This window comes from Acomys russatus, chromosome 26 (genome assembly GCF_903995435.1).
Source record: "Acomys russatus chromosome 26, mAcoRus1.1, whole genome shotgun sequence".
Taxonomy (NCBI): domain Eukaryota; kingdom Metazoa; phylum Chordata; class Mammalia; order Rodentia; family Muridae; genus Acomys; species Acomys russatus.
Window position 1 is genome coordinate 21336526 of NC_067162.1, and position 24834 is coordinate 21361359.

General features: G+C 51.2%; 3 protein-coding genes across 3 annotated transcripts in view; 1 reads left to right on the forward strand and 2 right to left on the reverse strand.

Moving 5' to 3' along the window:
- Window positions 1–24320, reverse strand: part of Cngb1 (cyclic nucleotide gated channel subunit beta 1) — an 89472-nt gene extending 65152 nt beyond the window's left edge. Inside the window, exon 1 of the mRNA XM_051169353.1 lies at window positions 24014–24320. The gene's annotated coding sequence lies outside the window, so the exon portion shown is untranslated. The remainder of the gene's footprint in view (window positions 1–24013) is intronic.
- Tepp (testis, prostate and placenta expressed) lies at window positions 8083–14702 on the forward strand. Its single transcript, XM_051169356.1, has 7 exons — window positions 8083–8305; window positions 12519–12580; window positions 12826–13000; window positions 13328–13389; window positions 13497–13561; window positions 13729–13761; window positions 14507–14702. The coding sequence occupies exons 1-7, from the start codon at window positions 8083–8085 to the stop codon at window positions 14535–14537; spliced, it is 651 nt and encodes a 216-aa protein (XP_051025313.1). The 3' UTR covers window positions 14538–14702.
- On the reverse strand, window positions 19278–24806 carry Znf319 (zinc finger protein 319). Its single transcript, XM_051169355.1, has 2 exons — window positions 24558–24806; window positions 19278–22141 (listed from the first exon to the last, which is right to left on the reverse strand). Exon 2 carries the CDS (start codon window positions 21903–21905, stop codon window positions 20160–20162), a length of 1746 nt encoding a protein of 581 aa, XP_051025312.1. The 5' UTR covers window positions 21906–22141; window positions 24558–24806; the 3' UTR covers window positions 19278–20159.
- Between the last annotated feature and the right edge of the window lie 28 nt (window positions 24807–24834).

Below are 24834 nucleotides of genomic sequence, written 5' to 3' on the forward strand. Positions count from 1 at the left end.
AATAAATATTTAACAACAACAACAAAAAGACTACAGGGACAGGTACTGAGTGTGAACACCAACTGTGGGACATCATATATTGCAGAAGCCTGTGACAGAGAAGAAACACCAGAGGCTTATGAGGAGAAAGTCTGCATTGTCTAAGATAACACTAGCAGGTGACTTAACCCCAGCTCTCAGGAGGCAGAGGTGGGCAGATTTCTGTGAATCTAAAGCCACCTTGGCCTACATAGCAAATTCCAAACCAGCCAGAGCTACACAGTGAGACTTCTCTCAAAAAACAAATTAAAAAATAAATAACAACACTTTTTTTTTAACTTTGAAAATAAAATGCCAGTTGGATCTCTGTCATGGTTGACGTTGGCACTTCAACCAGTTTTCATCTCATTGATATTAAGCACATGGGAAGCCTAGTGCCGTGAGACTGAATTCTTGCAGAACGGCCTGGCTTTGCCAACATCAAGGCTAACATGTAGATAGGCCCACACAAAGCCACCCGGGATGCAGGCCTACCTGAGGTTACCTCCAGGCCTGTCTCTGCCAGGACCATTGAAAAAAAATGTAGCCCATGGTCAGGGATCCCTGCCCCAGTCCAGCTTCCCAGAGCCCATTGCCAGGCTGTTTGACCAACTCAAAACCTTGACCTCTGCCCAGCTCTGGCTCAGCTTCTCCCAGGACAGCTTCTATGAGGGCCAGAGCTTACGCTATGGAGGCAGATCAGCTTACAGATCTGTAACTGGGGACAGATAGAACCACATTCTGGGTGTGGACACAGCGACTTCCTCCCAAGGTCACACATTTGGAATGCCAGAACACACAGAACCCCCTGCCCCCCACCCACCCAGCCTGCCACCAGCAGCCCTGGGAACCAGCCCTGCTGGTACCTACTCCCCTCTGAACCATTCAATCTCCTGACCACCTTGCTTACCCCTCTCCTACTCCCTGTAAGGGGGATCTCCACCCTCAGGCCAACAGACTTGCCTAAGGTGACTCTGGCCAAGATGAGTTAACTCTTAGATCTTCCCTTGAGACCTGACCATCTTCTCTTGAGCTCTACTGTAGGATCAGCGGGCAATAATTCTGGCTTGCATTTCTGAACTGTCTGGAGGCTGTCGAGAAGCAACCTTCTAGCCAAGCTTTCCCCTGGATGAGAATTTGGAGGCCCATCTTGCTGTCCTCCTACTTTGAAAGAGGGAGGCTGAGGCAGGAAGAGGACCTGGAAGTAGCCACCCCAAAATCTATAGTGTTGAACCACCAGCATTGAGAATCTTCTGGGGGAGCCAGAAAAAGCACAGATTCCCTAGGTTCCCCCACCAAACCATCTGGGGGCTGTAGACTCAATTTTCTTAACAACTTATTGACTGAGCCTACGTCAATTATAACCCGATTAACCAAAACAGTAGGAAATGAGGATTAATTGACACAACAACAAAACCTTAAGGATATCAGTCCCGAGGAACGATTCTCCGATCAGGAGCCGCAGGATTTCTTCTACTGGAACCTGGGGTAATAAGACCCCAGAGCCTCAGCAGGAGCCGGAGCTCTGAAGCTCTGAAGCAGATTTCTCTAGGTGAGTCTTGAAGGGCAGCGATGAACAGCCAAATCTATCCCAAGTCTCCAATCCGCCCTGCCCCAGTTCTGGGCTCATTTATGTATCTCCTCCCAGAGTCTGTTCACGGGATCTTTTTCATCTGGTAGCAATTAAGCTCCTGCACGAGGTGGTTGCTCTTCTAGTGAATTAACATCACCTGTTCTCTGATCGTTCCGATCCCACACTTGGGATCCTAAAGAACAGGTTTCTCTCTTTCAGGGGGCTGCCCTGAAAATATCGAAGTCTAAGCCACAGGATAGAGCATGGAGAGGAGGTAGCATAGCTCCCTTGCCTGGCCTATTTCATCACCTAAATGCCTTGCTAGAAGCTGAGCATGGGGATCCCCCCAGGAAGTCCCACTGAGCCCCCACTTCATTTTGGGTTACCTGTTCAGATGTTAGCTGCTAGCCAGAAATCACCTTCTCAGTGCCCCCCAGCAGCTGGCCTCTCAGACACAGCCAGGATTAATTGGCACTAAATGGGCCGGGTGCAAAGGATTAGCATGCGTGGGGTGGGGGGCTTGGGGGGGGATGCAGAGTAGAAAGATGACTGGTGCCCAGAGGAGCCAGCAGCAATCCCCAAGTGTCCAAGGGCATCCTAGATACAAAGTTTAGGGCCCTGTGAGTTTATAAGGACCCTGCCCCAGTACCAGGGCCTGGCTTCCCATACACTCCTACGAAGCCAGGGAAAGGCAGGAGGATGAGCAGTGGCCTGGATACCCTGTGTGGTTCTAGGAGAATTCTTAAGGTGACAGGAGCTCATCTGCTCCATCAGGAAGACAACAGTATGTCTTTGCTCTCCAGCCCCAATGCTGGGACTCAGGTCTGTGTGCCAGAGTCTTTAACAGATTGGGCTTTGTCACACAAACCATTGGTCCAGGACAAGGCATTAACCAAAATCTGTATTTATCAGCATCTTCAGAGAAACAGAACCAAGAGAGTATGAAGTCTCAGGATCAGAAGACCTAGGATATAATCTCAGTTAGAGGTCTCAGGCCTCAGCATCCCTGAAGAGTAGCTAGTGCAGGAAACAGCATCCAAGGTGGCCAAAGGGCCCAGAGTCTGAGGTCCAAGGCTAGCAGCAGCAGGACGAGCCATACCCTACTAAGGAAGAAGAATGGGAGACAGTTCTCCTCTTTCTACTTTCCTGTGTCCTCCCAGACACTAATCAAGTGGATTATTGCAACCCACATATGGGGGTGAGCCTTCAGTTTGCTGATCTGCATGCCAATCAGCCTGTAACCACATTACCAGACACACCCAGAAGGCATTGCTTTACCAATACTCTAGACATTCCTAACCAGCCAAGTTATACCCAAAATTAAGTCTTGACCATTACAGATCCCAAGACCTGGCTCATAACTGGTTACATTGGTAAACTCAGGCTGGGCTCTCAGGAGAAATACCAACCCAGGAGGAGGAGGAGGAGATGCAAAGGGAAGTGACCTGGGGGAGGGGGACTCTATGAGATAGTAGCACCTGGGTCGTTTGTAGGGTCACAAGATGTTCAGTAAGGGGCAGAAAGATAACATGACCATCTGGGGCAAATTTTTTGGAGCTCTTCTTGTGTGCCTAGCTGTGGGCCAACCCTTAGCATGTTGAACGAAAGTGATTTAGGGCTTCCTCCAAAGCCCGTTGTCCTACTGTACCCTAAAATAGAACACCATAAACCAAGTAACTTAAAAGCAACAGACATGTACTGTTCACTGTTGCAGTATACTATCGAAGCAATGGAAGAGGTGGCATCTGGGAAGCGCCTGTGGCTTCGGAGGTGGCGATGTCTGTGGGTTTCTGACTCCTGACTATGGGCACCAAGCCTGTTGGCACCTTTCGACTGTAAACCACATTGCTCTGAATGCAAGTCTTTACGGCACGTATCCACTTGTCTTAGTTTCTAGGGTAGGATCTTCCATATGAAGCAATCATATTGTAAACTTCTTTTTCTTGTTGTTTGGATTTTTCAGAGTCAGGATGTTGCTAAAATCCCTTCCCTGGGACAGAGACATAAGCAACTTCTGCTCCTCTTCTCCCAAGGTTCCAGTGACAATCCCAGGCACAGTTCCGCCAGTGGATACTCATCGGGCTTACTTACAGAGCACGGGTGAGGGGTTATTTCTGGAGTGTGGGAGCTCCTCCTACAAGAGTCTACACAAAGTCTTTACTTCACAGGGATTTTTTTTATAGTTACATAGATGGAGCTGCACGGCTGCCCCACCTGAGGGGCACCTTCCCTCACCTTAGCTCTTCCAAGGCCACAGGCCGTTAGGCCATAGTTACGTATGACAGGTGGTAGAGAGCAGCTGCGCGTGCGCACACACACACACACACACACACACACACACACACACACACACACACACGCATGCACACATGCACACACGCACACATGCACTCACGTGCACACACTCTCACAGGTGAGAATCTTGAGATCTTCCGACCCTCAACAAGCCCAGCCGGCATGATCTTTTGCAAATTGGCACAGCAGAACTCCCCAGGATGGCAGCTGCTTGCCTAGCTGTACAGGGTCACGTACCATGTTGCCATGACTGGATTTGAACTCAACCTCTGGAGTGCTGGGATTATAGCTGTATGCCAGCATTCCTAGTTCATATTCCACTTTTTAAGATACCCTTAAACTTTTAAAAAAGATTTTATTTATTTATTACATATATGGTGGGTTTTTTTGGGCATATACTCCTGCATGCCAGAAGAGAGCATCAGATCTCATTGTAGATGGTTGTGAGTCACCATGTAGTTGCTAGGAATTGAACTCAGGACTTCTAGAAGAGCAGCCAGTGCTCTTAACCTCTAAGCCTTCTCTCCAGCCCAAGATATCGTTTCTAAATAAACTTGCTTGGCATAAAACATATTTGTCAGAGGCCATGTCCCTGACTGAGGTCTGAGCTGCCACTGGAGACGAAGCTTGTATTTATGGTCTGTGCTGCTGCCGCAAGCTGTGCCAATGTTCACACTCCCCACTGCCACCGGAGGCCGTGTTGATATCCACAGTCAGCACTGCCACCACAAGCCATGCCAATGTTTATGATCCGTGCTGCCCCTGGAGCCATGTGGATGCCCATTGTCTGTGCTGCCACCGCAGGCTATGCCAATGTCTGTGGTCCCCACTGCCACTGGAGGCCATGTTGATGTTCAGCATCTGTGCAGCTGTGGTTGCTATGGACAAGAAATCTTCCCTTGTCGTGGTATCAGTGAGCGCATCCCTGACTCATAACTCCCAGTGACTAGGAAGTGTGGGTGGAACCTCCAATCCCGGCTTCTCAAGCTCCCTCCCCACTCCTTGAACTTCTCATCCTACCTGGATCCTGCACACCTCCCACCTGTTGCCAACAGGATGGGCATAGGGCACAGCAGGGACAAGGATCGGACAGAAGCAGTATGGATTTTTCTGGCACCTGTGTTAAAGGCTTCAAGAGGCAGCTTCTGTAAGGACCCCAGAAAATGACTCATGGCAATATATTCATGGTGACAGGGGTTGCTCTGCCACAGTACAGCTCCATGTAGTAAGTGTGCACGCCGGCGGTCTGTAGATGCCGCCATTCCACCAAAGTCTTTTTGCTGTTGTTATTTTTTGGTTTTTTTTTTTTTTTTTATTTTTTTGGTTTTTTTGAGACAGGGTCTCTCTATGTAGCCTTGGTTATCCTGGACTTGCTTTGTAAACCAGGTTGGCCTCGAACTCACAGTGATCTGCCTGCCTCTGCCTCCTGAGTGCTGGGATTAAAGGCATGCGCCACTATGTCCGGCCTCCACTGACGTCTTTAACAAAGTTAGTACCCTGTGTCTGGACCTGAGTAGCAGTTATGGGAGTGGGGTTGGAGTGGGTCTTAATTTATAAATGACTAAATTATGTATTTATATACTTTTTGTATTTTTTTTAAATTTGGTTTTTTGAAACAGAGTCACTCTATGTAGGCCTGGCTGACCTGAAATTCCCTATGTAGACCAGGCTGGCCTTTAATACACAGAGCTCCTACTGTCTCTGCCTCTTGAGTACTGGGATTAAAGGTGTGTGCTACTATGGTCAGTTATTTTCTAACTTTAAGAGAGTTGGTGGGCGTTCCCAGGCAGTAGTGACACACGTCTTTGAATCAATACTCAGAAGCAGAGACAGGTAAATCTCTGAATTCGAGACCAGCCTGGTCTACAAAATGAGTTCCAGGACAGCCAGGCTACACAGAGAAATTCTGCCTTTTGGTAGGAGGTAGGGGTCAGCACTGGGCAAGTTTCTTTAAAAGAACTTGCAGTGCTTTCTTAAGTTCCGGGGCCCTTATAGAGGAGCAGCATCTAACAGCACAGAATTCTGAACGGCAGGTTGAGCATTTATCCAGGTATATGCAAACAATATGCCAATATATGCAAAAGAATAAGCAGCCCCAAGATTCCAAACCTTGGGATGTGTCCCACAAATTCCAGGGCTTCAGTGTTCCGGGCTAGGGTACCCAGAGCCTGGCTTTTCTGGAAAAGAGGCTGCAGCTCCCCAGGGGTGAGGTGGGGTAGAATGGGGGTGGGGTGGAATATCACCCACTAATCCGCGGCCTGCTGAGGCCACCACTCCGCCTGATCCCTGCCCTGACCCCAGAGCCTGGCTAATCTCCCTCCCCAAAGACCAAAGACAGCATGGGATCCTCTTCCCTAAGATTCATGGAGACAGGTGACCCTCCAGGCTCCCAAGCTGCCCTGTTGCAGAGCCTAGGGTCCTTGCCTAACATAAAGGGTACTCTTGAGGCCCAGAGAGAGGCAGTAGTAACTACGCCAGGGTTACTATTGCTGTGAGGAGACACCATGACCAAAGCAAGTCGGAGAGGACAGGGTTTGTTCGGCTTACACTTCCCCATCACTGTTCATCACTGAAGGAAGTCAGGGACAGGAACTCAAACAGGGCAGGAACCTGGAGGCAGGCGCTGACACAGAGGCCACGCAGGAGAGCTGCTTACTGACTTTCTCTGCTTAGTTTGCTCAGCCTGCTTTCTTATAGAACCCAGGACCACTAGCCCAGAGATGGCACCACACACAGTGGGCTGGGCTCTCCATCAATTACTAATTAAGAAAATGCCCTACAGGCTTACCTATAACTGATCTTATGGAGGCATTTTCTCACTTGGGGTTCCCTCCTCTCAGATGACTATAGCTTGTGTCAAGTTGAACTAGCCAGCACAGTGACACAGGTTAGGGTGGGCCCAGCAGCTATTCCTACCCTAGTGTGGCCAGGTCACCTCCACAAAGCCCCAGTTCTGATATCTTCCAAGATGTTTGGCCTGTGTAGCGGCCACAGAGACCCCAGCCTTCTGGGAATGGGTGTCCAGTACCCAGGCATCCTGGCAGCCTGTGTTGCCCAGGGTTACCTGGGAGCTGCGTCCTCACAATCAGGCTGCAATGGGCATTGTCTCTGTCGTGTTCCTTCTCTCAAAGTTGCCCGCAAGGCTCACCCAGCTCCCTTCCTCTGCCCACTGAGCAGCAGACGAGTAGAAGGGTTCTTACCTGCCTGTGCACCTACCTGGGCCTGTGCCCTGCAGATGAGGTAGGGGCGATGGGTGGGTGGGAAGGAACAGGGAGCTCTCCCTTCCTCTCTCTCCATCTTCTACCACCCTGTCCTTCCTCACGTACTGTCATCTCTGAGACAGCTTTCCCATACTTTATCACCATGCCCCTTGCTGATCCTCCATGATCAAATCCTTCTCTCTTCCTGCCTACCTGGACCCCATCTCCGTTTCTGTCCTCTAACTTAAAGGGTCAGGAAGTAGAATCAAGAAATTCTTGCCGGGTGGTGGTGGCGCATGCCTTTCATCCCAGTACTCGGGAGGCAGAGGCAGGTGGATCGCTGTGAGTTCGAGGCCAGCCTGGTCTATAAAGTTAGACCAAGGACAGCCAAGGCTACACAGAGAAACCCTGTCTCCAAAAAAGAAAAAATTTCACTAAGGTGTTAATGACTAAAACGTGGGGTGGGGGTGGAGGGGTGGGCGGGTGGGGTTCTTTAGGGCTATCTGCTTTTTAAAAGAGAGGCAGTAGGTAACCATCCATCTTCTCCTCTCCCTTCTTTAGAACAGGCTTGTCTGTCTGTAATATGTGTAGCAAATCCAGAGTCGGCTACCTAGCGTCATGAACTGCACAGCATTCTAAGCCACGTTCTAAAGGGCTTTACTGTCGCCCTTTTCCTGTTTAATATTTAAGTTTCATTTCATTTAGATAGTCCCTGGAGTGCCCCAACTCCAGCCCTCTCGGATCCACGCACCTCCCTCAAAGCACTGGGGGGCAGGCAGTGTGTGTGTGTGTGTGTGTGTGTGTGTGTGTGTGTACACACCCAGCACACATATATCTGTTGTTTGGATGTCCCTGCTGCCCCATGAGGAGCTTCTGAAAAGTCACTGGGCACACAGAAGATAATAAATGCTTGATAATAGTTAAAGCCATGCAGCCTAAGGACGTGTGCCTGTGTGGAAGGGCATCTGACTCAGCCCCTCCCTCTACTCCTCAGCAATGGCCCGCATCATCGATGTGGTGCCCTGGGACGATGGCTCCGCCCACGTGCATGCTTCCCCGGCTATCCTACTCCCACTGGAGCGCGTGCGTCGCCCGCTGGCTGGCGTGAAGCATCAACTGTACCACCCAATCCTGCCCACCCTTCGGCGCATGGACATGGACTCCGTCAAGGGCTGCCTCTCGGATGAGCACAGCCAGTCTTCCACCTACTGCTCCAAAGGTCAGGCCACGTCACCAGCAGCAACTAGTTTGCCTTTGGAGCAAGGGCGCCTGACAAAATGGAGATCCTGGAAATAAAGGCTGGGGACAAGTGTTGTGGTGGTGCACGCCTTTAATCCCAGCACTCAGGAGGCAGAGGCAGGCAGATCACTGTGAGTTCGAGGCTAGCCTGGTCTACAAAGCGAGTCCAGGGTGGCCAAGACAGAGAGACCCTGTCTCAAAACAACAACAACAACAAAAAAAACAAAAACAAAAAACAAAAAAAAAAGAGAGAGAGAGAAAGAACAAAAAGAAAAGAAAGTATGAGGGAGGCCTGTCCTGCTCTCTTCTTCCCAATAGAAAGATCCACCAAGGTCTCGCCTCCACTTCCTGAGCAGAAAAATGGGGACAGGGATAGAACCTGCCTCCCCGGCCTATGTGAGGCAGTGTGGAGGAGGATGAAGAGCAGGGTGCCTGGCACTACAGGACCCATCAACAGATTTATTTCCTTCAGGATTAATTAACAAAATATGTAGTTCCAGTCTCAACATGTAGCTCAGGCTGCCCTTAAAGTGTGCTTGCTCCTCCTGTCTCAGATATGTAGGCCCATGCCTGGTCTTGTTACTGGTCTAATTCATGTGGTGGAGGAGGGTTTAAATGTGTGTGTGTGTGTGTGTGTGTGTGTGTGTGTGTGTGTGTGTGTGTGTATGCGCGCGCGTGCGCGCATGCATGTGAACATAGAGTTCAGAGAACAGCCTCAAGTGTTGTTCTCAGTTACTGTTCACCATGGTTTTGAAATAGTGTCTCTTTCTGGCCTGGAGTTCACCATGTAGGCAAGGCTGACTGGCCACCAAACCCCAGGATCCTCCTGCCTTCTCCCCATGCTAGGTTGACAAGTGTACGCTACCACACCCATCTTTTTTTGTGGTTGCTAGGACCAGACCTTCAGTTCTCATGCTGACACAGCAAGAACCTTACTAACTGAGCTATCTCCCCTGCACCATCATTTCTTTGAGATGGGGACTTGCTATGTTGTCCTGGCTGACCTTGAACTCCCCGGCTCAAGCTATCCTCCAGATGAGTGGGGGATTGGTGGCCCACACCACTGCACTCAACACAAACACATATCCTCTTGTTCCTTGACTTTATGGGCTTCCCACTCCAAACTCTGTTTCAACATGCTTGTGTTCTCTCTCACTCTCTTCCTTTCTCCATCTTTCTCTCTCGCTGCTCTCTCCTTTAACCCTTTTTCTCCTCTTTTCCTTTCTCTCTCTTTCCCTCATATTCACACATGTGTGTTCCCAAAACTTTGCCAGGTAGTTCTCAATAAGGACAGCCTCCTACATGACACAATACCATATCTAGGAAAGTTGACAATAATTCCACAATATCTAATAACCAGCACACATTAAAATCTCCCCTGGAAGCCTTTAATGCCAGCACTCAGGCGGCAGAGGCAGGTGGATTGCTGTGAGTTTGAGGCCAGCCTGGTCTACAAATCAAGTTCAGGACAGCCAAGGCTCCACGGAGAAACTCTGTCTTGAAAAAAAAAAAAAAGAAAAGAAAAGAAAGAAAAAAGAAAAAAATTCTCCCCTGGAGTCTCCAAATATGTCTTTTATAACTTAAAATGGGAAGAGGATTGAATCGAGGATTATGCATAGTCAAGGCTACACAGAGATACCCTGTCTCGGGGGGGAAAAAAAAGAAAAGAAAAGAAAAAAAGAAGGGGTGTGGAATTCTGTTGTTCATGCTGCTAACTTTGGCATGTGGTTCAGGTGGTGGCCTGGGTGTAAACTTTTTTTGGTCTCCGGTAGTCTTGAGAATCTCAACTACATGGACTCAAATTAATACTTTTTGTTGTTCTGGGGACTGAAGATAAGGTCTTACACATGATAGGCAAGTTCTCTGTCATTGAGCTGTACCCAGCCCTTAGATTTTTGAGACCAAGTTTCATTAATATAGCCCATACTGGTCTCCAGCTCATAATCCTCCTGCCTTGACTTCAAGTGCATAACTTAGAGATATGCACCACCACACCCATTCTTAAAATTACTCCCTAGTGCAAATGTAGTTAGATGCATTTGGTTTAATGACTGACGCTTGCAATATTTTGCTGTTACAAACAGGAAAATGGGTCACTTTCTTATATCATTTGTGCACTGCTAGACCATGGGGGTCAGAGGACATATGTGTATTCATCATTATGATAAGTAATGTTTACTGGGCTGCAGTCTGTAAGCTCTGCTCAATTTATACAGCCACTGGTGAAGTATGATGGATGGTCTATCTCTTAAAGCTGTACTAATTTTGTATTGTTCCCAGTCTGGCCTTATAAGTGGAAGAAATATCTTAATGTTGCTTGAATGTGCATTCATCTTGTGAATGAAACTGGGTGTTGTTTCATATGTTTAGGAGCCATGAAAGCAAACATATTATTTCTAGTATTTGGCTGCCTTTTTTTGTTTGGTTTTGGTTTGGGGTTTTTGTTTTGTTTGTTTTTTTTGGATTTTGGATCTTCTTTGTCTTCTGTTTGCTTTTTGTTTTTGCTTTGTTTTGTTTCTGAAGACAGGGTTTCTCTGTGTAATAACCTTGGCTGTACTGGACTCTTTGTAGACCAGGTTGGCCTACGAATGACAGAGCTCTGCCTGCCTCAGCCTCCTGCCTCTGCCTCCTGAACACTGGGATTGAAGGTGTGCGCCACCACGCCCAGCTGTGCTTCTAGTATTTGTACATGAACTACTTAAAAATGTGGTTTATCCATGTTTCTTTCCTTTTTTGTTTTTGTTTGTTGTCTTGATTTCTAGAAATTGCCTCAACCTCATCTATAAAATCAGTAGAAATATTTCCCCTTTGTCTTTTTATTACTTTTGTGCTTACTTTTTTGTTGCTGTTGTTTTTTATTTTTATTTTTTTTAAGATTTATCTATTATGTATACAGTGTTCTGTCTACATGTAAAGACTGTACTCCAGAAGAGGGCACCAGATTTTACTATAAATGGTTGTGAACCATCATGTGGTTGCTGGGAATTGAACTCATGACCTTTGGAAGAGCAGCTAGTACTCTTAACCTCTGAGCCATCTCTCCAGCCCTGTTTTTTGTTTGTTTGTTTGTTTGTTTGTTTTTCAAGACAGTGTTTCTCTGTTTACCCCTGGCTGTCCTGGAACTTGCTCTGTAGACCAGGCTCGCCCCGAACTCACAGAGATCTGTCTGCCTCTGCTTCCTGAGTGCTGGGTTACTGTGCTTACTTTTTTGTTGTTGTTTTTGTTTTGTTTCTTGAGACAGGGTTTCTCTGTGTAGCCTTGGCTGTCCTAGACTCACTTTGTAGACCAGGCTGGCCTTGAACTCACAGGGATCCGCCTGCCTCTGTCTCCCGAGTGCTGGGATTAAAGGCGTGCGCCACTATGCCCGTATTGTGCTTACTTTTTATCTTGTTTATTACACACACACACACACACACACACACACACTGACAGGCCACAATTCATAGCCATAGTTCATTCTTGAAGGTCAGAGAACAACTCTAAGGAGTCAATCCTCTCCTTTCATGATGTGGGGAGCAGGTATCAAACTCAGGTCATCAGGGCCAGCAGACAAATCCCTTTTACCCACTGATTGTTCTTGCTAGCCTTGTGTTTATTTTTTGTGTGGTCAAAGTTGTGTGGCCTTTTCTTTCAGCTTTTGGCTTTTTTTTTTTTTTTTTAAACAGGAATTAAGTCCTTCTGTCCCAGGGTTATAGAGCAATTTATACACATTTTCTTCTAATCTTTCATATTGATCTCTATAGTGTTCCCTTATTTCAAAAGACAGCAATAGTGTTTTATATTAAATATTTTAAAACTGACATTTTTTTTTCCTTTGAGACAGATTCTCACCTTGGTTGGCCTGGAACTTGTTATGTAGACTAGGCTGGCCTTGAACTCACAGAGATCTATCTTTGCCTCCTGAGTGCTGGGAGTAAAGACATGTGCTATCACACCCAACAAAACTTTTTTTTTTTTCCTCTTGTTTTTGTTTGTTTTGCTTTTCGAGACAGGATTTCTCTGTGTAGCTTGGCTGTCCTGGACTAACTTTGTAGACCAGCCTGGTCTCGAACTCACAGAGACCCACCTGCCTTCGCCTCCTGATTACTGGTATTAAAGGCGTGGGCCACCACCGCCGGCTACATTTTTTCTCTTAAGATGCATAGTGGGCCTGTAAGGACTCCTGAAGGGACACCTTTATCTTCTTTCAACAGATGACTTTAACAAGGCCCACTTCACACTCCTAGGGATCCCCAACAAACCTCTACACTGCCTGGTGAGTGTCCTTTGCCCTAGTCCCTGGATGGGCACAGTAGCTCCAGTCTGTACTAGGGCCCAGGCACCTCTGGTCCAAGGCTCTCCTTACTGCCTGAACAGATCCCCAGCTGCCTATCTGGGACTCCCTCCCGACCCAATCCAGTCCCTAGTTTCCTGCATCCCCCTCAGTCCAATGGGCCTAATGTCAGGCCTAGGGAGCCCCCCAGGATCTTGCATCAGCCATTACGGTCCATCGTTTCGTAGGACTTCACAGCAACCGGCCGGAAGCTCTGTCATAAGTACCGTGAAGGAAAGCTGGTGCCCATTGCGCCAGGCATAAACCGTGTCGACTGGCCTTGCTTCACACGTGCCATAGAAGACTGGTCTCAGTTCGTGTCCAGATCCGGGGAATTCAAGCTGCCTTGTGCTAACAAAAGGGGTTAGTCTACCAACTGAAAGGATGCTAGGAGGGGGGAGATGTGCTGCAATTTGGTAGTGCATCTAAAACAGGGAGTGAGGGCCATAAGCCCAAACACCTAGCAATGCAGACACAGGGACAAGGGAGGAGGGGAGGGGGGAGCTTGGGGGTGGGGTCCAACTGAGGTGACTCTAGGTAGGGAAGTCTTTGGGTTTGGGGCTGAGAGCCAAGCAGGGCTCTGGCCACAGATGATAGGGGGTGGGGTTTTTGTGCAGGGGCGTGGCTTAGATGAGGCAGGAGCTGGGCTTGTTCAGATCTTGGTCCCCAAGGTGGGCTCTCTCTCCACAGTCGAGAGTTTCAGTGGCTACGCGGTGCGGTACTTGAAACCGGACGTGACTCAGAGCTGGCGGGTAGGGAAAGATGCACTCTGCTGGGACCTGGGTAGCTGGGAGGGAGCGACTGCTGGGGTCCACGCCCCTACAGGCTTACGGGTCCCCATCCTTGTGGCTCGCCCCAGTGCTGCCTCAATCAGAACCCCAGCCTGGACTGCTATGGACAGAAACCCCTGCCTTTCGACTCGCTGTAAGTGACACTATGCAGAACCCCTTAGGGACTCCCCTAGGGAACAGGGGAGGCGGATCGTAGCTGTAGGATACTGAATTCCTACCGAGCCGACCTTTGTCAGTCGGTGCCTGGCACCCCCACGCTCTGGGAGCGGGCGTTCAGTGGTGCTCTTGGTTCTTTCACAGGAATGTGTTTCGGCGCTTTGGCTCCCACTACAGGTAGAGAATGGCCCCACCCTGACCACAGTAGGCCACGCCCCCTAGCAAGGGACCCTTGATGATGCTCAGCTGGTGCTCCACACACAGTTTAGTGGACGCTGGCTAGGGATGCATTTCCAACCAGGATTGGCCAAAACGAGGCCGGAAAAGGGGGTGGGGGCATCTAGGAGGGTGGAGAAGGAAGGAACTGCCATCTGCTTCCTGCTGCACTGTAGATCTCCAACCAGGGTCACCCTGGGTTAAAGGCTCCAAACAATGAGGAAGTACATATCAGCAATGCCAGACTCGGTAGCGCGACCCCTCCCACTGGCACAACCAAACACTCCGCCTCTCCCTACAATGCACACTTCCGCTTCACTTCTAGCTTGTAGCACCCAGCGTGCTGCCTTTTCCTATTCCTCAAAGTTGCCTACCCCAGCCCACACACAGGACAACTTAGGATTTTGTTACTGTGATGCTAGATAGGTTCATGCATGATTGAAAGCCCGTGAATCGGTTATCGCTGGGAAGGCAGTGGGAAATAGTATGAGGTAAATGAGAGGTGAAGAGAACAGCCAAAAGCATACAAAAGGAAATAGGGAACCATTGAAGGCTCTTGGCCACATAGACTGAATGGGAACAGTTTTCAGAACCCTGTGGGTAGAGATGTGGGCTTCGGGGTGGGAGAGCTAGGGAAGGGAAACTTGTTTTCTTCCTTCTTGAGAGCACTCTGGAGTCCCCATCTCACCCCTCTCTCTCTTTACAGTCGCATCAACTATCTGACTCCCTGGCATTGACCTGGGGGCTTGAGGCTGCTGATGCTTCTATGACTGGACCATGCCACCTCAAGTCCCCTGGCAGGACAGAGGACATATAGTGGCACCACCCATCTGCCCACGAGTTCAATAAATAAACATAACGCTTCCTCAGCGAGGCTCTAAGCCTCCGTGGTGGTAGTGGTTGGGGAGTCTGGGAACGATCTGGACCACAGATGACAGTGTTTTACCTTTGGCTGCTCCTTGCCAGCTCCTGGGGAATGGGGAGAAGGTGTGTAAGGGCTGGTGAAGGATGTTTTGTGGACTTGGGTGGAGTATGAGGGCCTGTCTCAAGTCTATCTGTGGTTGAGGCACAGGGAAAGGATAGGCTGGGATCAGGGTTTCCCCAATGCTCCTGTCTCATTTGCAAGTCCTAACCAAGATCCTGAATTTTCAACGTCCTCCCAAGCTTGAACACTAAGAAAGGAGGGGTTGAAAGGGGCATCCGTGACACACCCCTGGAACCCTTACCATACTGGTATGCTTTGGGATTTCCAGGTACCTAGAGCTTCCCTGAAGGGCAGCGAGCAGTTTAAGTTTGTGCCCTGTTCCCTGTGAAGCTGCAGGTTCTAATATAAACTGAGCTGAGGGGCTTGAGAACATCCTGGGCTCCCCAAGGCACTGCCCTCCTGTGGTGGTGGACATGATGGCCTAGGTGCAGGGGAGCCCCAGGGAAGAGGATCTTACAGCCTGGGGCAGTGTTAGAGCAGCCCCTGGGCCTTCTACTGGCTGTCCATTTAATATCAACTTCATAAATACAAACTACAGAAACTTACCTGAGAATAAAGGAAGCAGAAATCATAAGCAAAAACAATTGAGTGTATACTTTTTTATTAAGTTTTTAAGTGCTTCATAGGCCCCATGAGGTAAGTTGTTTTAAATCCATTTTATAGCTGGTTAAATAAATGGACTTGGGGCTGAAGAGATGGCTCAGAGGTTGAGTGCTGGCTGCTTTTCCAGAGAAGCCAGGTTCAGTTCTCAGCACCCACATGGAGGCTCAAAACCATCCTAACTCCAGTTCCTAGGGATTGTAACACCCTCCTCTGACCTCCAGGCACACAGACGGTGCACATACATACATGCAGGCAAAAGACTCATTCACATAAACCCAAATAAATAGGCTAGAGGGAGTTATGATTGGCCCAAGATTACACAGCCCGGGACTGGTAAAGCTGGCAAATGAAGGCAGTGAGACTGCGATCATCACATTCCACTATTTTCCTGCTCTGAGGAACAAGCCAAGAGTGGAGAAGAAGGCAGAGGGTCTTCTTGGGGCTGGAGACGTAAGACGGGCACTTAAAAGGAAGATGTCCCATTAGATACTAAGAAGCCAAGACTGGTGGCATACACCAATAGTCCCAGATGATATGCAGGCTGAGGCATGACAGACATCCCAGGAGTTTGAGACTAGCCTGGGAAACAGACTTCACAGTACTGCTCTCAGATGTACCAGTGGTGATCTCTACCTCTCAGCTGTGACCTCCTATCTTCAGAGGTTCATGGCTCCTCATAAACAGATCCCACTAGAACCTTCACCGCGCCTGTAACCTTGGGATAGTGCAGCCAACTCGACTTCATCTCCAGGCCTTTTAGACCCGAATGCAATTCCATTCCCTGGCCTTTACCCCAGACCCCACCATCTTCCTTGCTGGTCTGTCCTACCTGCAGGCTCTTGGCTCTCAAACTTTGTTCAAAGCCAGAAACGCTTTCCTTCCTGCTTCTACCAGTCTCAAAAGCCTCAAATGCCCCCTTCTCCACATTCTTTCCAAAGACCACGAGCACAGGGACTAGCTTCAGGGGACTCACTCATGTCCCTGGCCAATGACTGTGGTTCAGGAATGGCGTCTGAGGCCTCCAAACCTATGCAGGCAAATTTGAACTGAATGAAATTCCTACGATAAAATAACAGTAGTGTTTATTACAGAGCAACATGGGAACATGCATCATAGCCCAGGGGCTGGGGCTGGCAGGGCAGACTCAGAAATAAGGCTCAAGCTGCGACAGGTAGAGGGAAGATTTCCTATGTCCCAGATGTTAGTGGCCATTTTTACTTTGTGTCTGTCTATGGGTGCACATACATGTGGAGGCTAAGGGTCAACATCAGATGAGTTCACCAAACGGAGAGACTGACTGGTAGGAGCTCCAGGAATGTCTGTCTGTCCTGTCATTCCCCCACCTGTGTTCCTCCCACTCCCAGCCTGGGGCTCCAGAATCACACAAGCAACCGTGTAAGTGCTAGGTATCTCATACTTCAACAGGAGGCACCGCACTCACTCCGAGCCTTCCCCTGAGCTGAGCCTCTCCTCCCTGATTATGAAACCCTTTCAACGCATCTCAAGTTCTTGCTATGTGCCTGGTAAACAGCAGGTGCTCAGTTATAGTTGTGGAGGAAACAAAGACAGGAATGCAGAGCCAGCGGAAGGGGGAGCTCCCACACCCCTGCCCCCCCACACAGACTGACCTGTACAGCTACTACAGCAGAGAACTTTGGAGATGTAGACTAGTAGCAGCCAATGGCTCTTCCCGGGGGCGTGACCACTCAAGGACAAAACCACTTGCTTGCAGATGGGATGCAGGCCTCGTCACCAGAGTTTGGCTGGGGGCTTGGGTGGATTCCCATAGGGTAGTACTCCGTGATAGGATGAGGTCTGCTCTAGAGACAGGTGGGGTCACAGGCCAGGAAGGAGGTACAGGTTGGAGGTGACCTTTCAAAACAGTGCGGGAGGTACAGGCCCTTTAAGGAACTACTGCTCTTCCTGGGAAGGTGGACAACAGTAGTTTGGATCTGTCAAGGAAGCGGAACAGCAGCTTGGGGGAAGGGGTGGGGTGCGGCAATTTGTTGCTCTGATCCCCCAGCCAGATTGTCAAGGACAGTTCCGACCAGTTAAGTGACCTGGAGCCAGAATGTCAAGGATGTCCTGGCCACACGGCCTGTCTTCCACTTGTGTACAGTTCTAGGCCACTTACCACTGTGTGACATGGACAATCCTTGAGCCTCCAGCTCCACATGGTCTGAACAAGGAACTGTTCAGGCCTATGATTTTATCCAGACCACACAACTAGAAAATAAGCTGGCCTTTGAGCCTGGCACAGACACAAAGGTCCCCTGCTGTTAGCCGCTGAGTAGTAGAAGCCTATAGGAAGGGGCCTCCTGGGTTCTCAGGGGCCACAGCTTTAAGAACACATGTAGTTCGGGGAGCTCTATGGCCTGTGAACTTTCTACCCTTATCTAGGCCAGGGTGCCCTTGGTTCTCAGGTGCCAGCGTCACTCTAGACTTTGAGAAATGTAAACCATGGGCTTCAGATGGACTACTGGGGGCAAGGATGGAGTACCAGATATATGCATGGAAGGACTGGGGTAAAAGGTACTGGGCTTGGTCTATAGAGGGATCACTGTAGGGTAGACCAAATAATAAGTGTGGGCCAGCCGAGCGAGGTGGGTCTACCACTATTCCAGGGAGCATCTGAATGAGGGGGGAAAACTGCCATCTCCAGCTTCTGGCTTTTCATGAGCTGCTGGTCTCTCATGGTCCAGTTCCCTCCTCAAGGGCTATGGTAAACCTTAAAGGTATATTGCTTTGGTACCTGTCAATCAGCTTGTCCAGAGCTTCCCCTCAGAGTCCGAACAATGACTCCATGCAGTTCTCACAATGGCTAGACAAGTTAATCATCTATTATGTTTTTTGACAGATGAGGTGACTGTGTCCCAAAGAGGTTAAGTGACCAGTCTAAGGTCACACAGCCAAAAGCCTCAAAGCTAGGGATTCAAGCCTACAGCCACCTGCACTCTGGTCTGTGTAACTCAGCCTCTGCACCTCCCATCATTCTGTCTGGAAAGAACAAGTGGAAGAGCTGTGGGCTGCACCAGTCAATGTCTTTACTTCTAGAGCACAAATCAAACTCACTGTATATGAACATCAAAAGTGGCTGCCTAAAATGAAGTCATTCTTTTAAAAATTCCCAACTCTCAGATTTATATGTGACCCGAAATGACATGAAATTAAACTATACAATGTTATGAGTAGGTATAACAAACTGCTTTAGGATGCAAAATGAAAAAAGAAAATTAGCAGTTAGGACTGGGCTGTGGTAAGCCCGAGTTCCAGTCTTTTGAGGCTTTGTGACCAAGAGTCAGTACAAGAGAAGTGCTAACCTGTCTCTGTGGACACAGGACAGGCCTGGGCAGACAGAGCAGGTGGGTGTGGCCAGCTGGACTTTCTAAGATGAGAGGTGAGGTGGTATCCTCCTACCCATCTGGCTCTTGGCTTGGGTGCTGGTGAGTCTTCTTTCAAGACTCATGGATAGGGAGAGGAAGGCTGAAGACGGCGGTCAGGGCTGGGTTCAGAATGACGACTTTGACAACAAAGGTCCTCCAGTCTCTTAAGGTGGCTCTGGCTGTGTCCAGTGATGGTGGCTGACCATGTACCTGCCAAGAACACTGCCTAGTAGACCCCTCTATCCCTGTGTCCCCAATGTTTGCTATAGGAGGCAGGCTGTGAACAGCCAAAAACCTAGGGGGACTCTAGGACTCAAAGGACAGCAGATTGTTTTGGCAACAAAAGATCCTTCGGGCCCAAGCCACAGCCAGACTGATGGCATTCATGGGCTGGAAGGGCTCTGTGGGGTGAGACACCATTCCTTACCCTGGGCACCCAGGGCCCCATATGGCCCTCAGGCAGGGCTGGGACAGGCTGAAGCTATCACTCTTGAGCCCCGGACACTTTGGTTCACACAATTTGGGGAGGGACCTGTTTATCGCTGCTGGGTAAACATGGGCTTGGTCTTCCTTCTTCCCCATGCCAGGGATGGGGTATAAAGGGGACTAACAGTCCTCCCCTTCCACAACAGCAGCTCTGCTAAGGACACACTCACTCCCCTGTAGCTCCGAACTACTCGCAGGCACGAGGGGGTTCCACAGCCTCAGGATGGCTTCAGCACAAGGCTGCTTGTGTCCCTTTCCCTGTGGACAGACAGCATTCGCTGACCTGAGGGGGTCATGGAATGTTCCTGCTTCCCCACCCTGACTGGGCCCCTCGTCTCTAAGCATACCCTGCCCAAAGGCTCCTATCCTACATATCCAACTACCAGAAACTCGGGGTTGGGGAACATTTGCCCTAGCTGGGCGGAGGACTGTAGCTCACTGTCTACCTCCCAAGTCCCCAGAACTGTCACAAAGCTGGCCTTTCCCCCATGAAAAGCAACTTGAGGGGAAACCCTACTTCCTCCTTCCCAAGCCACCTGGCTTCTAACTAGGCTGAAAGACTGGAGAAAAGCGGGTTGGCATCCTTCATACCTGGGGCAGAGAGGCACCTGATTACAGGTAGGATTCGAGTTCCCTATAGATAAGGGGTGCAGCAGGCTCTCAGAAAGCAAGTCCTGTCATGGGGAAGAGGTTAACGGAATTGGGGTCTGGCCATAGCAGTTCAGCTCCTCCCACAGCTGGGCTGGTATTAATACTACTGAACATGCGCACCCTCCACCTGCCCAGACCCCTTTGGTCTTCACTCCTGGGGTGGGGGCTGAGGGTGGGGGTGGTCGACAGGCTTGCTGCCATGCAGCTGCAAGCAGGTGAGACTAGACAGAGCAAGTAGTGGCACAGAGGCCTTAGGGCAAACAGGCTGCCACCTGGTAGGCACCCTCCACGGCTGCAGCGGCAGCGCTGTGCTGGGCACTGTGCTCCTGCAGCAGCGCCACATCCAGGAAGCGTTCGCCACACCACACACACTTGAACTGCTGCTCTCGGGCGTGCACGCCCTGGTGCTTATTGAGATGCTCACGCTGCTTGAAGGCTTTGTCGCAGTTGGGGCACTTGTAGGGCTTCTCACCCGTGTGCACCCGCCGGTGGCGCTGCAGGTCTGAGGCATACTTGAAGCGCTTCTCGCAGTCTGGACACTTGAGCGGCTTCTCCCGGGCTGGGTCGCAGCGATGCTGCACAAACTCGGAGGAGGAGAAAAAGCGGCGTTCACACAGGGTACAACGCAAAGGCTTCTCAGCCGCAGCGCAGTGCGACAGCTGGTGCTTCTGCAGGGCAGATGACCGCTTGTAGGCCTTGTTACACACCGGGCACTTGAAGGGCCGCTCTGTAGAGGTTGGCAGGCACTTGTGCTGCAGCAGCTCAGCGGACTGGTCGAAGCCCTTCTGGCACACCGGGCACTTGAAGAGAGTCTCCAGGGTGTGCACATGCTGGTGGTAGAGCAGGTGGCTAGGTTGTCCAAAGCCCTTCTCGCATAGGCCGCACTTGAAGGGTTCCTCCGTCTTGTGTGTACGCCGGTGACGCATCAGCGCATACTGCTGCTTGAAGCCCATGGGGCACAGGTCACACTTGAAGGGCCGCTCCGCACTGTGCGTGCGCTCATGCTGCCGCAGGTCCGATGGCCGCTTGAAGGCCTTCTGGCACTCACCACAGCGAAAGGGCCGCTCACCACTTGGGGTGCAAGGGTGCTGCAGCAACTCGGACGACTCTTTGAAGTGCAGCTCACACACGTTGCAGCGGAACAGGTGGTGCTCACCTGAATGAGCATACATGTGTCGCACCAGGTGGGAGCGGTGCTTGAAGGTCTTCTCACAGACAGCACACTTGTAGGGCCGCTCAGAGCTGTGTGTGCGCTTGTGGTGAACTAGGTGGGAGGACTGACTGAAACTCTTGTCACACAGTGTGCACTTGTACGGCTTCTCGCCAGTGTGGATCCGCTCATGCCTTGAGAGCTCCGACAGGTGCTTGAAGGGTTTCTGGCAGATGGGGCAGCTATAGGGTTTTTCCGGTTGTTCTGCAGGGGCTACGTTAGTGGGCGGAGGTGCTGGGGGCAGCGATGGGGCAGTGGTGGTGGCTGGTTCAGTAGCCTCAGCTGGCTTGTAGGTCTTATCACAGATGGAACACTTAATCATGCCAGTGTGGGAGCTGTGGTGTTGGGCCAGCGAGGTAAGCAGCGAGAAGCCCATTTTGCAAACACCACAGACAAAAGGCTTCTGCTCCGCCTGCACACACTGGTGCTCCAGCAGGTCGGTGGCCTGGTGGAATATCTTAAGACACTGCGTGCACTGGAATGAGCGGTCATGGCCTGCCAGGCACTGATGCTCGTGTGCGCCGGAGAGGTGTGCCAGATCGTGACCACACACACCGCATTTGGGGCCTGGCTCCCCTGCTTGCAGGGGTGCATGCTGTGGGGGCTGCAGGCCTGGGTCGGGTTGCAGGAGTATGCCATAGACAGCACAGCCCAGTGGGTTCTCAGCTGTGCCTGGGGGCAGCGAGTGTTCAGCCAGGGCTGGTGGTGGCTCTGCATGGTCCTGAGGCTGTGGTGGCTGTGGCTGTTGGGGCTGAGTCTGCGGTGGCTGCTGCCAGCTTTCCGACATGCTTGGGAAGATGAAACTCGGTTTGGACAGTAATGGCTTCAGTTTCCCGCTTAAGGTGAACCAACCCTAAGAGAGAAGCTACCGGATCTCAGGAATGGACAAGAGGACACAAGGCACAGAGGACTGGTCAAATAGCCCTTGTCATTAGCCAAGAAGATAAGTCTACAGGACACAGGGCTCTTCGAGACAGGGTCCCAGCAATGCCAAGAAGGCTCTGCCTTCCCCAGTTATCGGTTCTGTAGGGAAGAGAGACACAGTGAACTTGAGGCAGGAACAAGTGGCCCTTCCCGTATCTTCTCTTGCACTGCCCACAGTCACGGCACCGACATTCGATACTTCAGGGAAGGAGATGCTCAGAGCTAGAGACCTGCTCCCTTTACATGTTATCAAAGAGGTCTGCTGGTAGCTCCACTCCCCCGTGCCAAGGGGAAGGGAGCTATTTCCACACCCATTTTCTTCAATTCCCCCAGTCCTTGGCAGAGCATCTCAGCCTCCGCAAATCCCCTCTAGTATTCCATACGATCTATTCAGTCAGATGTCTCACAGGGTCTAGGGTGACCTGTCCCTAAAACCGGCCAGCCCCTTTCACACTGACATGAGAATACCACTCCTTAGAGACCAGAGGATCCTGCTTGCAGAAGGAAGCCACACCCCAGAGGTATGAGTCCTAAGGCAGTGGACTCTGGGAAGCTAGAATTAAGAACCACCTAAAAGGCCAGGCATGGTGGCACACGCCTTTTATCCCAGCACTCAGGAGGCAGAGGCAGGTAGATTGATGTGAGTTCAAGGCCAACCTGGTCTACAACATAAGTCTAGATCAGCCAAGGCTACCCAGAGAAATCCTGTCTCAATAAATAAATAAAACAAACAAACAAACCACCTAAAAACCCTCTCCTCTGAGGGACTGATCTATCTTCCTCTTCACCTGCACTCCAGGCCTTTCCCAAGGTACATGCATCTCTGGTTGTTAACAGGATGAATGGCCTCGTAGACAAGGACGGTTAAATGACAGGTTTACAGACCCACCCACGGTGGGGTGCCTCCAAGCTGGACTTCTGCACTCTAGTCATCTCCCAGAGGAGTCTAACATCCTCTGAGCCCTTTGACTGTCAAGGTGCAAGAAACTGTACTGTTTGCCTGAGTTCTACAGCCTAAAGCATGCTACAGGGTTTTCCCCCTCCAGGTCATTCATAGTATGCAAGCGCAAGACAAAGCTCACCCACAACCCCAGCAAATCTCTAGGTTGCCGCTTTGAGGCATCGTTAAAAATAATCGCAGAGAGAGCGAGAGGGAGGGAAAGCAAATTCCCTTCCAGTTTCTCAGCTCATCTGCTGCTTAGGTTTCAAAGTTTGTAAGTTTTCTCTAAGAGGAAGAAGGTAGCGAAAGCCCTCTCAAGCCAGCCTGGCTTCTAACTGTTCTGCTAAAGAAACCTAAGAATCAAGCTAAAAGTTGTCATCCTCAGCATCTTCTAAGAAGCAAGGGAATAAAGCGGTTGCTGCTTTGCTGTAGCACCAAGGAATATGGACAAACAGCTACAGCTAGTCGTTTTAGCGTTCTTAAGGTAGAAAGGAAAGGCGGAGGGCTCCGTATACGCTGTCTGGGTCTAGCTGTACCAATCCAACTGTGTGTTATTTTTTTCCTGGTATGAATGGCTGCCAGCCCCAGCGGCCACCCCCACTCCCCAACCTCCCGGAGCAACCCCACCGCCTACCCGAGCCTTCTCCAGGAAGGTAAAGGCAGGAACACTCTCATATCACTCCGCAAAGGGCAAGAGAGAGGAGGGGAGGGGAGGGAAGGCAAGGAGAAGCCCCTAACCTGCGCCCCACCTCCGCATCTCCGAGTAACTAAAGGAAAGCTGATCGGCTCCCATTAGGCCCAGCTGGGCTGCCTCCTGTCAGCTCTTGCTCGGGGAGGGCGCAGGCGCTGTGTCCCGAAAAAGGGTGGTTCCGGCCGGCCGAGGAAGGCCCCATAAGCCTCAAACCGTGCCGGGGAAGCGACTGTGCTTCCAGGCCCCAGCCTGGGCCGCCCCAGAGCTCAGGAGGCTCTCCCCCGCTGCGGTAGGCATGGGAGTGGCCCTCCGATGCAGTCCCGGGTGCCCGGTCGCTCACCTGCTCCAGGCCGCCCGTGGGGTCAGGCGCGGGCCGAGCAGAGACCAGCTGCTTTCTCTGCCGCCTCTTTATTCCGGCTGCATCCGCCGCGGGGCGGCCTACGCGCCCTGCCAATCCCCGGCCTCGCGTAGCAGGGGCCTTAGCTGCCCGGGGTCAGGAGACGGATTTGTGGCTGCCGGAAGCGACGAATCGACCCGCGCACTCGGGCTAGCGGAACCGGGGCAGCGGACCGACGGGAGAGCAGACGGACAGACAGCCTGGCAGAGACCGGCGGACAGGCGGGCGGCACTAGGCCTGGGAGGCGGGACCCGGGGGTGGGGGAGTGGGAGGGAGGAGCTGCAGCCCGGGCGGCGCCTGCCGAGCAGCCAGCGGCGCGGAGCGAGGTCGCCCCCTGCCGGGGACCCGCGGCCTCGCTCGCCCGAGCCTGTGGGTCCGGAGGGGCGGGGCTGGAGGCTCGGGATCCGTTCGCCCTAGCGGACGGAGCGGAGGCACCGGGTCCAGCCCCTACTCGCCAAGGCTCTCCGGTCTTCTGCAGCTGACGTACCGATCGCCTCGCTCTCAGCAGGGATCCTGGAACTCCAACTTTGTGCACATCTGGCAAACGGACCCACAGACCTGTGGAACCCGCACTGGGACTCTAGGGGCGACCGAGACCTCCGGAAGGCCACCGGCAGCACTTAGCGCACAGCCGGCGGGCGCAGTTTGCGTTAGTCTCGCTGGGCTCCGCCCCGTGGGTCGCCAGGCCCGGGCCCCCGAGGTGGAGCTACTTCTAGGTCCCGCCCCAGGAAGCACTTCCGGCTCAGCGGAACTCCGGGCACCGG